Here is a 15,490-nt window from a genome sequence, read left to right on the forward strand (position 1 = left end):
AGACTACTTTGGTCCTGAGGTTCAGCGGAAGGGCAAGGCAAAGGAGTGAGTTGTTGGTGTTGCAGTTCGGCCATCCAAGTAGGTTATGGCTTACCCTTGGTGAGACTTCGTGTAGCAAAGCACATATTTAGATTATATTGTCAGAGACAGCATGTGAACTTTCGGGTATGAAGTTGGGTTGGATATTACCTTAGGTTGGGCCCTGTTGTGTGGTGGAACTAGCCACCCCGTTATGTGTGATTGATTGTTCTATTATGCCGGCTTGGTGCCATGAGTATTTGGTAGATATTGGATTATGTTTCATCATCTCGATTGTGATATAATTAACATACCCATTGTTGATATTTGTACTTGGATATGTTGTTGGCGTACCCACTGTTGGTTCTTGTGATTCGGTTATATTATTTGCATACCCATTGTTGGTACTGGTGATTCGGTTATATTATTGGCACACCCACTATTGGTATTTTTGATTCAGATATATTGTTGGCGTACCCATCATTGGTACTTATGATATTGAGCATGATTATTGATGTGATTCATGCATTGCACGCACTCTCATTTTTCATGATATAATATTGAGATATTGATAATATTTGATGAAACACTTGATGAGCTGGGCTCAGTTTTACTTATGTGACGTGAGATAGCCGATATCCGATGTTTATCTCGAAATCATTGATTGAGTGAAATTGATAAAACTCTTTTACTTGAGTGACGTGAGATGGCCGATGTCCGATGATCAATTTCGAAATCATTGTTACATGGCCGATATCCGATGTTAGTTTCGAAATCATTGTTAGTGAATGTACTCCGCGGGTCCCCCCAACGTGGTGCCGGTGAGAACCCCCCGTGGGCAAAGATCCGGGGTTCGGTCTGTCTTTTGGACAAAGATCCGGGACGAGTGGCACTTAGACTTCGTGAGTCATGCTAGGTTGTGCTACCGAGACGTCGATATTTCTGTCCGGAGTACATGTGTATACCGCATTTGCATGGCATTGCATTGCATTCATACCATCATTGCATTGCATTGCATTATGACTTGATTGAGATGCTTGGTGATTGTATCGTGATGTTGGATTGGATTGGATATATTCATACTTGGCATATTTGGGATTAGATGCTTTACATAGGCGATGATGGATACTTGGCATTGATTATATTGTCTTATACTTGTTGGTTTATTTGCTTATCTTCTTTGTTATCTGAGTTGTGTTACCAATGCTTAGTATTGTTGTCTTGTACTGACCCGCACTTGCTGAATGCAGAGTATCAGGTCGGATCCACTTTCGTGATGCGTGGCTGATAGTCCCTTCAGCTCTATTCTCGAGTTTCCAGGGTGAGCAGCTGTCCGCAGCCTTGAAGACTTCCCAGCTTATGTCCTATTTTATCCAGAGACATAGACACTGATGTATTAGTATTCCGGATTGTATTATTTCTCTTTTTTTTTAGATGCTCTTGTGTTATTCAAACCAGACCCTGGGGGTGTTGTTATTATTCCGCACTATTCTACTACTTATATATATGTGTCTATATATATATATATATATATATATATATATATATATATATATATATATATATATATATAGTGAGTTATTCATTATTGGGTTGAGGGTTCGCATAACGAGGTAGGAAGGTAAGTGCCCGCATGACCTAGGCAAGATAGGTCGTGACCGTAATCGGCTAAAGATAGGCTTTTACAACTTATAATGAATAAAGATGAGATCTTTTACTGTATTTATGGGCTTCTTATTACTGTGCATGTCATAATCATGCTTCATCTGGTATCTCATTCATTATATATATATTTGAGGATACATATATGGAGACTGTGATCCGAGGATTTTTTAGAGTGGTGGTATATGGACCTCGCGAGTCCCCTATGGGTCACGATTCCCTCAAGTTCGAACGTGTGTATACCAGGTGATGGAAAGGCCTTGCATTGCATGGCATTACATGTATTTTCACTTTATATCATATCATTCTTCCTATCTCCTTTGTTGTACAGTGGTTTGAACAAGTTAATTGTCTATTATGCGTTGATTGTGGTTTAGATTGACTTTTTCGGATTTGGATGATTGACAGATTAAGGACTTACTGTCACGACCCAGCTAGGGGCCGCGACGGGTACCCGAGGCTAACCACCGAGCACCGCTCGTTCTATTTCTCATCATGCTCATTTAGCTCTTTTATCACATTTATACTCAAATTGTAGGAAAATCATATTTCGTATGGAAACATACATACTTTTATATACATATGCCTCTTGGTCATCAAAATAATATATATACATAATAATATATCGTGAGACCATCTAACCCACACTGCGTATCTACGAGCCTCTACTGGAGTGCAAAACATAAGGATGGGACAAGACCCCGTCATGCCCAAAATACATATACAAATGTACACAAAAGAATAATCAAGCACCTCCGGAACAAAGAAGTGCTTTCAATCAGCTAGCAGCTACTACGGGTCAGGATCGAGCTCACCTCCCTGTCTACCTGTGGGCATGAACACAGCGTCCAAAGAAAACGGACGTCAGTACGAACATTGTACTGAGTATGAGAGGCACAAACAATGAAATAAGACAATGATATAAAAGAAATATCAATATGGAACATCTGTATCTGACTGTCAAGTACAAAGGAAATAATGTATGCTGGCTTACTCATAATCATCATCGGGTCATGAATGCATAAATGTATAAGCTGCCTGTCCATATAGGTACGGTGTGATAATCATAACATTAGCCTGAGTCCAAGCCTCCCGCGTCCGGGGTATCATCGCATGCCGCCCACTAGTGGTGTCTGCCCATGCCATCTGGCCATGGTGTATACGCTGCCTGCCTTAGCGGTGACTGCCCGGCCATATAGGCGTGGTGTTATATCACAATATGCTCACCATAATATACTCATCATAATATGTTTATCATAGTACATGCATAAGGCTCAAGGACAAATATACTTTATCGGGGTGACGTAAGGTCATGATCCCCCGATTGCATTATGGAGCATTCTTTGACATTCTGCCTCATCTTAAAGGAACTAACATATAAAGTGAGTGTGAGCAACAAATAACATCATTATCATTTTAGGATCATCATAACATACATTTTAGAATCTTTATACTTTAACTCATCACCATCATTATAGGGCTCATAACATGTCTCTTATCTTATATAGCTATTCATAGACATAGGCTTTTAGCTTTCTGGGATATAGGAACTCATGAAGAGGGAAGAGAGTCATGCTATAGGATTCGTGCCATTAGAAAGAAAGGACTAGCCTCACATACCTTTGTCGTTTACTAATCTATCGCATGCTTGTTCTCCTTTAGTGCGTACGTTCTACCTTCAAGAGAATTTTTATCGACATTAGCTAGCGATTATAAAACAGCTTACTAACGCTAGAGAAAATTGGACAACATTTCCTTTCGTTTATGCAACTCTTCCCATATTCTATATCAACTCTCAAACGTTCATAACAACATTCTCAATATGATAGACAACACTCATCATTCATTTACAATATCCGTATTTCACAATTTGTCTTCAATTTCTCCATAATCATGGTCATGGTTCATCGTTGCATTTTTCTCACATCGGATACTTATTCCATGTTCTAAATGTCACTCATAACATTTTTATAATCACAAACTTTCAATGATCATGGCTCAATTCAAACCTTTACTCAACAATGCTTCTATTCACACTTTCATGACCCATTTCTTACATCCTTCTATAATCCAAGTATTTCAACTCTTCCATACCCTAAATAACATTTAAATGCTATAAAAATTACCTTAGATGTTGTAGGAACAAGCCTTGAGTGGTATTACTCTTCTTGCACCAAAACCCTAGTTTACTTCTCTTGAAATTTCTTAACTTGGATGAAATTTGATGAGTTTCATACACTTGATTCACTTGGATTCTTGATATTGATCTTTGATTTCCCTTTTTTTCTTGTAAATGAAGAGTGGAGAGTATTCTAAAGGTTTCTAGAGAGAAGTATAGTGGGAATGAAATGAATTAATGAGCTTGGGTCTCCTTTTTAATGACTTAAAATCTGATTTGGAATGAACAGTAGTTGAAGTGCACAGTGGTCGTAAACCCAGTTTACGGTCCGTATTCAAGTTTACGGCCCGTATTCTGTGGACGTATTAAAGCATAACAGAACCATAAAGTCAGGCTGAGGACATGGTGGTTTACGACTCAGTTTACGGGCCGTATTTCAGTTTGCGGTCCGTATTTCAAGTCGTTTTTAACCATTCAAGTCTTTGGCAGAAAGTTGAAGTTTTGTAAGTTGAAATACGACATGGTATTTTACGGGCCGTATACCACTTTACGGTCCGTATTTTATTTTACGATCGACTGGGCCAAAGTGCAAATCTGCAACTTTCACGTCTTCAACACCTATAATTAGTCATTGTGGAGCATAACCTATCTCTTATTCCCATTGCCTTTGAAATCTTACTTAGGGTCATCAAACGTCATTCCCTTCTGATTAAAACATCGTATACTCATATTCTTCGTTAGTCTATTCATTGTACGTTCACGGGGGAAATTTCCGAGGTGTAACATTCTCCCCCCCTGTTGGAACATTCGTCCTCGAATGGTAAGTCATCGGGGATTCGAGAAAAATTTCGCCAGAGTTTCCCCTATAATATGGCACTACCATCTTGTCATATCAACCCATAATATCATTGCCTCACAAGGAAACATCACCATATCAACATATCTTTGGCCACACACGACCAAAAGCATGAAAAGTAAGCATATATACCTTATATCGTTGACGTTTCATCTTGAATCTCACCTGGGGGTTGAAATAAATGCGGGTACTTGGACTTCATACTCTCTTCCGCTTCCCAAGTCATTTATTCTCGGTTGTTGTTTCGCCACAAGACTTTGACTGAAGCTACTCCTTTATTTCGAAGTCTCCGCACTTGCCTATCTAGAATAGCAATAGGCACTTCTTCATAGGTTAGCTTTTCTGTCACTTGCACATCATCTACCGGGACAATCTTTGAGGGATCTCCAACACACTTACGGAGCATCGAAACATGGAAGACTGGATGGACTGACTCAAGCTCCGAGGGTAAGTCCAATTCATAGGCTACATGACCCACATTGCGGGTGATTTATAGGGTCCGATGTATCTAGGACTTATCTTCCCTCTCTTGCCAAATCTCATCACCCCTTTCATTGGCTATACTTTCAAAAATACCCAATCACCAACTTGAAATTCCAAGTCTCGTCGGCGATTGTCTGCATAAGACTTTTGGCGACTTTGGGCTGTCAACAATCGATCTCGGATCACCTTAACTTTTTTCCACCGCTTGCTGAATCAATTCGGGGCCTACTAGCTGTACTTCTCCTATTTCGAACCATCCGATTGGGGATCTACATTTTCTTACATATAAAGCTTCATATGGAGCCATTTGAATACTGGAATGATAGCTATTGTTGTATGCGAATTCGATTAACGGCAAATGGTCATCCCAACTACCACCGAAATCCAGCACACATGCTCGTAGCATATCTTCCATGGTCTGAATAGTACGCTCGGCTTGTCCATCGGTCTGCGGATGAAATGTCGTTTTATGCTTCACTTGAGTGCCTAGACCTTCTTGGAAGGACTTCCAGAACTTGGCTGTAAACTGTGCTCCTCTATCTGTGATAATGGATAATAGTATACCATAGAGGCGCACAATTTCCTTCAGGTACAACCTCGCATAATCTTCTGCTGAGTAGGTAGTTCTAATCGGAAGAAAATGGGCTGCTTTCGTCAACCTATCCACGATCACCCATATGGAATCATACTTTCCACGGGAACGAGGTAACCCCACAATAAAATCCATGTTGACTACTTCCCATTTCCAAGTAGGGATCTCCATTGCTTGCAATAAGCCTCCTGGTTTTTGATGTTCAGTCTTTACTTGTTGGCAATTTGGACACTGCGCTACAAATTTCGCTATGTCTCTCTTCATGCCATCCCACCAATATATTAACTTGAGATCATGATACATTTTGGTGGTACTTGGGTGAATAGAATACCGAGAACAATGTGCTTCTTCTAGAATTCGTTGGCGCAATTTCGCCACATTCGGCACACATAACCTACCTCGGTATCTAAGAATTTCATCCATAGAAACTTCAAATGAAGACTTCTCTTTTCCATGAGATGTGTCTCTGTAATGACACAATTGAGGATCTTCATATTGCCATTCTTTCACTTCTATATTCAAAGATTAAATTGCGGAATCATTGATACTAATCCCTACATTACCCGAATCGATTACACGCACTCCAAGTTTAGCTAGTTGACGGAGCTCGACCATCTCTTTCTTTTCCGGAGGGACTTCGCATAAACTACCCATTGATCGGCGGCTAAGCGCATCGGCTACTACATTCGCTTTTCTGGGGTGGTACAAAATATTCACATCATAATCTTTCAACAATTCTAACCACCGCCTCTGCCGCAGGTTCAACTCCTTCTGCTTGAAAATGTACTTAAAACTTTTGTGATCTGTGTAAATGTCAACGTGCACACCATACAAGTAATGTCTCCACATTTTTAAGGCATGAATAACCGCAGCCAATTCGAGATCATGCGTTGGGTAGTTCTTTTCATGTTTCCTCAATTGTCTTGAAGCATACGCAATAACTCTACCGTGCTGCATTAAGACACACCCTAATCCAACACCGGAAGCGTCACAATACACAACATAGTCGTCTGAACCTTCTGGAAGTGTTAAGACCGGAGCTGAGGTCAATCTGTCTTTCAACTCTTGGAACCTGCGCTCACAAGCATCATTCCATTGGAATTTAACCGACTTCTGGGTTAGCTTCGTCAATGGGGATGAAATAGATGAAAAGCCCTCTACGAATCTTCTATAATAACTTGCCAACCCCAGAAAACTACGAACTTCTGTAGGTGTCGTAGGCCTTGGCTAGGTCTTCACAGCTTCAATTTTCTCAGTGTCGACTCGAATGCCATCATCTGAAATAAGATGGCCTAGAAATGTTACAGAATTTAGCCAAAACTCGCACTTTGAAAATTTTGCATACAATTCTCGGGCTCGAAGAATGCCAAGAACAATTTGCAAATGATCTGCATGTTCTGATTCCGTGTGAGAATACACCAGAATATCATCAATAAATACTATCACAAATAAGTCCAAGAGAGGCCTGAATACATTGTTCATCAAATTCATAAACACTACCGGAGCATTAGTCAACCCAAACGACATCACTCGAAATTCATAGTGGCCATATCTCGTTCTGAAGGCCGTTTTGGGAATATCCGCTTCTCTAACTCTCACTTGATGGTAACCCAACCTCAAATCTATTTTAGAAAACCACTTGACACCTTGCAATTGATCGAACAAGTCATCAATCCTTGGGAGAGGATATTTGTTCTTTATCGTCACTTTGTTCAATTGCCTGTAATCGATACACATTCGTAGAGAACCGTCTTTCTTTCTCACGAACAAGACCGGTGCTCCCCACGGTGATGAACTGGGTCTAATAAACCCCTTTCCGAGCAAATCTTTCAGCTGTGCCTTTAGCTCTTTCAATTCTGCCGGACCCATTCGATACGGAGAAATAGAAATAGGCTTGGTGTCCGGCAACACATAAATAGCAAAATCAATCTCTCTTTCTGGAGGAAGTCCTGGAAATTCATCTGGGAACATATCCGGAAATTCATTCACTACCGGAACTGATCGGAAAGTTGGCGACTTTGCCTCGGTGTCATGAACCCGAACTAAGTGATAAATATAGCCCTTGGCTATCATCTTCCTTACCTTAAGGTAGGAAATAAATCGACCTCTTGGAGATGCGGCATTACCCTTCCATTCAAGCACGGGCTCTCCCGGAAATTGGAATCGAACCACTTTCGTTCGGCAATCGACATTAGCATAACATGATGCCAACCAATTCATACCCATAATTACATCGAAATCTAACATTTCCAATTCAATCAAATCAGCTTTGGTTTGGCGATCACATATCACAATTACACAATTTTTATACACTTGTCTTGCTATCACGGGATCACCAACCGGAGTAGATACCTCAAAAGGTTTGATTGGCTTAGGTTTTACCCCAATACAACCAGCAACATATGGAGTAATATAAGAGAATGTAGAACCCGGATCTATCAATGCATTCACATCACGGGAAAATATAGACAATGTACCTGTAACCACATTCGGGGAGGACTCAAAATCTTGCCGTCCGACTAGAGCATATACACGGGGCTGAGTGGCACCTGAAGTAGATGCTGCCCCTCTGCCTCTACCTCGGCCTGCTGACATCTGAGGAGCCTGCCCTACCGGGCGCACTGAGGAAGAACCAGCTGCTGAACCTGTGGGCTAAATACCAACTCTACCACCCAATGACGGGCAATCTCTCATCATGTGCCCAACTTGGCCACAAGTATAACAAGCATCCGAACCCTGGAGACACTGTCCGGAATGTAATCTACCGCAGTGGCTGCATCGCGGTACGGGGGGTCTCCTCTGACTATAATCTTCCCTGAACTGGGAATCTGGGGCCCTCGAACTCTGGCCCTGTCCTAAACGGAAGGAGCGATCAAATCTCCTACCTGCGAATCGAGGAGGTGCACTAGTCACCGACTGGCCTGAGTGCCTAGAATATGTCTGCCTTGATCCCCCTCTATAATCACTGCCTGCTCCCATCGATCTGGCCATCTTACTTTGTCTTCTATCACTATCACGATCACTTCTTTGTGGTTGTTGTCGCCCCTCTAAATTCTGAGCATGAGCCTGTATCCGGGATATATCCATCCCATCTTGTAGCGAAGCTGTCAAGCAATCTTTGAATAAATGTGGCCCTAAGCCACTCACGAATCTATGTACCCGGTCTCCCATGTCAGCCACCATAGTCGGGGCATACCTAGCCAATGAATTAAATTGAAGGCTATATTCCTGGGCACTCATATTCCCTTGCCTCAAATTTAGGAACCTATCCGCCCTAGCTCGGCGGACCTCGGGTGGAAAATAGTGACGAATAAAAGCATCCACGAATTCTTGCCAAACCGGAGGAGGCACATTTTCTCCTCTCGATAATACCCAGTTATTATACCATAAGACTGCCACGTCCCGGAGTATATAGGAGGCCAACATCACGGATTTAGCCTTAGAGGCATGAATAATCTTTAGGGTCCTCAACATCTCATCAATAAAGCCTTGCGGATCATCATCCGGCTTCGACCCGAAGAACTCTGGAGGATTTAAAGTCATGAAATCACGGGCTCTAGTACTGGCTGACCGATCACTTGGGCTCGCATTTTGCCGCTGTGCCTTGGCGACAACCAACTGTGTCAATAGAAGTATGGCCTCGGTTATTTTTTGACCCGAAGCAACCGGTGGAGGGATTGGAGCTGGATCTCCTCCTTGCTCTTCCACATTAGGCGGGGTGGAGGCAGCATTAGATGGGGCCTCATTTTGTGACTCGCCCTCTTCTATATTCATCGGAGGCTCTCTTTCAACCCGCCTCTTTGTCGTAGTCTTGCCCTTCTGGGCGGCTGTAGCTTTCCCCTTTGGCGCCATTTCTAGAATCACAACACACTATTAGGGAGGATAAAACCTTATGCATGGCTCTATCGCACGATCTCATAAGAAGAAAGATGGTCATTTTTCCTAAATGCCCTGTAGGCTCTTGTTTATAGATGTGGCGTGCAACACACCATAAACAAGACTCTACTAGACACGGCTCGTAGACACTTCCTAGGACTCAACTGCTCTGATACCACTTTTGTCACGACCCAGCTAGGGGCCGCGACGGGTATCCGGGGCTAACCACCGAGCACCGCTCGTTCTATTTCTCATCATGCTCATTTAGCTCTTTTATCACATTTATACTCAAATTGTAGGAAAATCATATTTCGTATGGAAACATACATACTTTTATATACATATGCCTCTCGGTCATCAAAATAATATATATACATAATAATCTATCGTGAGACCATCTAACCCACACTGCGTATCTACGAGCCTCTACTGGAGTGCAAAACATAAGGACGGGACAAGACCCCGTCATGCCCAAAATACATATAAAAATGTACACAAAAGAATAATCAAGCACCTCCGGAACAAAGGAGTGCTTTCAATCAGCTAGCAGCTACTACGGGTCAGGATCGAGCTCACCTCCCTGTCTACCTGTGGGCATGAACACAGCGTCCAAAGAAAACGGACGTCAGTACGAACATTGTACTGAGTATGAGAGGCACAAACAATGAAATAAGACAATGATATAAAAGAAATATCAATATGGAACATCTGTATCTGACTGTCAAGTACAAAGGAAATAATGCATGCTGGCTTACTCATAATCATCATCGGGTCATGAATGCATAAATGTATAAGCTGCCTGTCCATATAGGTACGGTGTGATAATCATAACATTAGCCTGAGTCCAAGCCTCCCGCGTCCGGGGTATCATCGCATGCCGCCCACTAGTGGTGTCTGCCCATGCCATCTGGCCATGGTGTATACGCTGCCTGCCTTAGCGGTGACTGCCCGGCCATATAGGCGTGGTGTTATATCACAATATGCTCACCATAATATACTCATCATAATATGTTTATCATAGTACATGCATAAGGCTCAAGGACAACTATACTTTATCGGGATGACGTAAGGTCATGATCCCCCGATTGCATTATGGAGCATTCTTTGACATTCTGCCTCACCTTAAAGGAGCTAACATATAAGGTGAGTGTGAGCAATAAATAACATCATTATCATTTTAGGACCATCATATCATATATTTTAGAATCTTTATACTTTAACTCATCACCATCATTATAGGGCTCATAGCATGTGTCTTATCTTATATAGCTATTCAGAGACATAGGCTGTTAGCTTTCTGGGATATAGGAACTCATGAAGATGGAAGAGAGTCATGCTATAGGATTCCTGCCATTAGAAAGAAAGGACTAGCCTCACATACCTTTGTCGTTTACTAATCTATCGCTTTCTTGTTCTCCTTTAGTGCGTACGTTCTACCTTCAAGAGAATTTGTATCGACATTAGCTAGCGATTATAAAAACAGCTTACTAACGCTAGATAAAATTGGACAACATTTCCTTTCGTTTATGCAACTCTTCCCACTTTCTATATCAACTCTCAAACGTTCATAACAACATTCTCGATATGATAGACAACACTCATCATTCATTTACAATATCTGTATTTCACAATTTGTCTTCAATTTCTCCATAATCATGGTCATGGTTCATCGTTGCATTTTTCTCATATAGGATACTTATTCCATGTTCTAAATGTCACTTATAACATTTTTATAATCACAAATTTTCAATGATCATGGCTCAATTCAAACCTTTACTGAACAATGCAACTATTCACACTTTCATGACCCATTTCTTACGTCCTTCTATAATCCAAGTGTTTCAACTCTTCCATACCCTAAATAACATGTAAATGCCATAAAACTTACCTTAGATGTTGTAGGAGCAAGCCTTGAGTGGTATTACTCTTCTTGCACCAAAACCCTAGTTTATTCTCTTGAAATTTCTTAACTTGGATGAACTTTGATGAGTTTCATATACTTGATTCACTTGGATTCTGGATATTGATCTTTGATTTCCCTTGTTTTCTTGTAGATGAAGAGTGGAGAGTATTCTAGAGGTTTCTAGAGAGAAGTATAGTGGGAATGAAATGAATTAATGAGCTTGGGTCTCCTTTTTAATGACTTAAAATCTTATTTGGAATGAACAGTAGTTGAAGTGCACAGTGGTCGTAAACCCAGTTTATGGTTCGTATTCCAGTTTACGGCCCGTATTTTGTGGACGTATTAAAGCATAACAGAACCAGAAAGTCAGGCTGAGGACATGGTGGTTTACGACTCAGTTTACGGGCTGTATTTCAGTTTACGGTCCATATTTCAAGTCGTTTTTAACCATTCAAGTCTTTGGCAGAAAGTTGAAGTTTTGTAAGTTGAAATACGACATGGTAGTTTACGGGCCGTATACCACTTTACGGTCCGTATTTCATTTTACGATCGACTGGGCCAAAGTGCAAATTTGCAACTTTTACGTCTTTAAAACCTATAATTAGTCATTGTGGAGCATAACCTATCTCTTATTCCCATTGCCTTTGAAATCTTACTTAGGGTCGTCAAACGTCATTCCTTTCTGATTAAAACATCGTATACTCGTATTCTTCGTTAGTCTATTCATTGTACGTTCACGGGGGAAATTTTCGAGGTGTAACACTTACGTGCTTATTTTATTTATTGATAAACCAAGGACTTAGTTGCTTATTTGGTTACCTGATGTACTTATGGATTAGAAGCTTCACATATGCTTGAACTGAGATTCTCATAGTCTGACATATTATTATTAATGTGAACTAATGGCAGTTAAGTGTGGAAGTAGTAATCGTAGGCCATCCCTTGACTCCATTTGTTTTAGGGTCAGTCGACGATGCTGCTGAGTACACGTTGTTCCCCGTAATCACGCTACACTTGTTGCACTTTTTTCGTGTGCAGATTCTATTCCCGGTACGATTGAAGTTCGAGACGCTACCGACCGTTGTGATGGTCATCTGGACAATTTGGGGTGAGCCATCAGTTGATCCATGGCACCAGATCTTATTCAGTTATCTTTATTGTTGTCTTTCATTTTGACAACTTATGTACTTTCCGGATGTATGCCTAGACTTATACTTCATTTAGTCGTTCTTGTACTAGTGACACCAGATTTGGGGATGGTTGTACCTCTATTTTTCGTGCTTTATGAAGATAAAGATTACTAATACTTGAATGATTTCTTTTCAGCTTTAATTCCTTTATTAAATTTTTCTAGCGGGTTGTGGATGGCTTACTAACTTGGTGGGAGTTACTGCCTTCACGAATTATGAAATTGGGTCATGACATTTATGAACATTAATATCTTTATGATAGGCCTCATAAGGGACTTAGGAACATAGTTAGACATTCTTTGAATTACGTTTAATAGGAATGAATAACATAGGCATCCTTAACTACTAAGAGTAAAACCAGTTATGAAATAACATTATGTTTCGTTACTTGGATCGTGCCAAAAGAAGGAAGGATTAGCCTTAACATATCTTATATTGACACGTATTCGCCCGAGCTTAGCCTCCTTTACTTTGAATCTACAGTCAACAATAAGGACACCAACATTACCATAATGAACTTGACAACGTTTATCGAGTGGCAAACTAGTTCTATAAGAAATCGGATGGCATCTCCTTACTTTCTTTACTTCCTCACACTTTCATCCATACCAACAACACAAGAACAACTTCCACAACATCATAGTAAAGTTAATCTGTCCATTTTCAGCCACAACATATCATTAATTGATTTCAAAATAGTCCAATACAACAACAATAATACTCGTGATAAGCTTCTCAAACAGTTCAACAAACACAACGAGCGGCAAGCTTGATTTACGATTAAATTTTTTTTTTTAATTAAAGCCACCATAAAAGGTTGAAATTTATTAAAATAATTCAAACTGTACAAGCAAAAAATAAGAAAAGAGAAAAAAATCTAAGAAAAGGGAAATGGTAAAAACTATTCTAATCCTAATAACATCTCAAGAAGAAAGCCAATTAGTTCCAAGGCCTTGTCTTGTATCCATTTTTCACATCTACAAGTCTCACAGATGGAATGGATCAAGAACTCATGAAGTAGAACCTTAGGCTTTTGGTTGTAATAAGCTTCTTCCAGTAGAGTTTTTATAGGAGTTGTACAGCTTCACCATATGACCAAGTTCACAGATCAGCACAAGTCTGCATAGACTGCTGAATCCTCCTGCATACTGATCCATCAAAATGATTGCTCCTTGTGTTGTGATGCACCTTCTGGGTAGCACTTCTTGTAGCCATTGTAGTAGTACTGATCCAGCCTTCAAACTCCCAGTCAATCCAATATCAGTCTAATAAACAACCAACTAGATATAGTACATCCTTCAGTAGATTGAACATAACATTAATACCACACACTGAAGACTGCACTATATTCAGTTTATTCCCTCCCTTTATTCAAAACTGCTCCTTTGTTCTTATTCTAATGTTTGGAGTTTGGGTTTTTTCCATGTTGATTATCTTTCTACCTGTTGATGGGACTTCCTGAAAATTATGAAACTGCATGGTACCTGCAAAATAAAAAACAAGGTTAGTGAAAACATCCGCCAGGCTGTTTCCTTCCCTTAGCACATGAGCCACACCAATCTGTTTTCCTTTTCTAAGCCTTTGAATTCTTTTAACTACCAATGATATCCTCCATGGCACTTCCCATATTCAATCTAATATCTTCTGCATAGTTAAAGAGTCAGTTTCTACTATCAAAGGTAATAGCTGATGATCTACACAATATTGTATGCCATATTCAATTGCAACTGCTTCAGCTATTACATTAGTAGTATCCTCCAATATTTTCCCTGCTACATACACTAAATCTCCATTATGATCTCTAATACAGAAAGCTGCTGAACTTGGACCTGGATTACCCCTTGAGGCACCATCTGTATTGCACTTGTATTTCCCCTTTTCTGGTGGTAACCATGTTACTTCCTTGTGAACAACTGTCTTTCTCTGGTTTTCTAAATATTGCACAAAGAAAGGCCGCCTTTTTGGAAACTGCTTCATGCCAAGAAATAGGCTTTGTGCCAATAACAATATACCTCTATTGATCTCATATATAACCTTGTTCACAGTGATAGAACCTCCATGCCTCCTTGTATTTCTACCCTTCCACAGATGCCACAAAATGAAGGCTGGAACTGCTTCATATAAGGTCTTCAGAATGGATTTAACAGGAAATTTACGATTAACAAACTATAGTTTAAAGTTTAAACCCATTCTCTTTCTTCATAAACATGCTAATAGAAATAACAACAATATACCCATGCTACTCCCTCAATTTCCAGCCCAAAGTATCACAAGAAAAACTTCCAAAACAGTTCAATAGGCACGAGCACCTAAACAACAACTTCCAACCATTATTTTGCATGTTTCTTCACCATACAAGCTATTGAGGGCTTAAATTCGTCCAATACTAAGTAAAAGAGGATAAAACTTACCTTACAACACAATACCATCCTTAAACTTGAGCTTACTTCACATGAAGAAACCTTTAAATCATCAACAATAAGGAAGGACTTAGTTCCACTAGTTCCGCAATATTTACGATGCTTGTTTTGTGTTGTTTCACTATGATTTTGCCCTAGAACAATGTGAGAGCTATAATATTACCTTAAACAACAATAACCACTCCAAATCTGAATTTACTTCACTTGGAAGAATCCTCCAAAACAGCCACAAGATGAAGAACTACGATCTAGCAAGCACCACGGGATTTCTACCATTGGATTCATGTTTTTATCTTTGATTTTGGTCTAGGGTTGTGGGAGAACTCTTAGGAGAGATATTAGGGGTGTTTAGGGTCTAGAAATGATGAAAA

At 40.3% G+C, this 15,490-nt stretch overlaps 1 protein-coding gene across 1 annotated transcript; it reads right to left on the reverse strand.

Moving 5' to 3' along the window:
• Positions 1–14,328: 14,328 nt before the first annotated feature.
• Positions 14,329–15,128, reverse strand: LOC132601555 (uncharacterized). Its single transcript, XM_060314634.1, has 2 exons — positions 15,111–15,128; positions 14,329–14,826 (listed from the first exon to the last, which is right to left on the reverse strand). The coding sequence occupies exons 1-2, from the start codon at positions 15,126–15,128 to the stop codon at positions 14,329–14,331; spliced, it is 516 nt and encodes a 171-aa protein (XP_060170617.1).
• Between the last annotated feature and the right edge of the window lie 362 nt (positions 15,129–15,490).

The sequence above is a fragment of the Lycium barbarum genome, chromosome 7, assembly GCF_019175385.1.
Source record: "Lycium barbarum isolate Lr01 chromosome 7, ASM1917538v2, whole genome shotgun sequence".
Lineage (NCBI taxonomy): Eukaryota > Viridiplantae > Streptophyta > Magnoliopsida > Solanales > Solanaceae > Lycium > Lycium barbarum.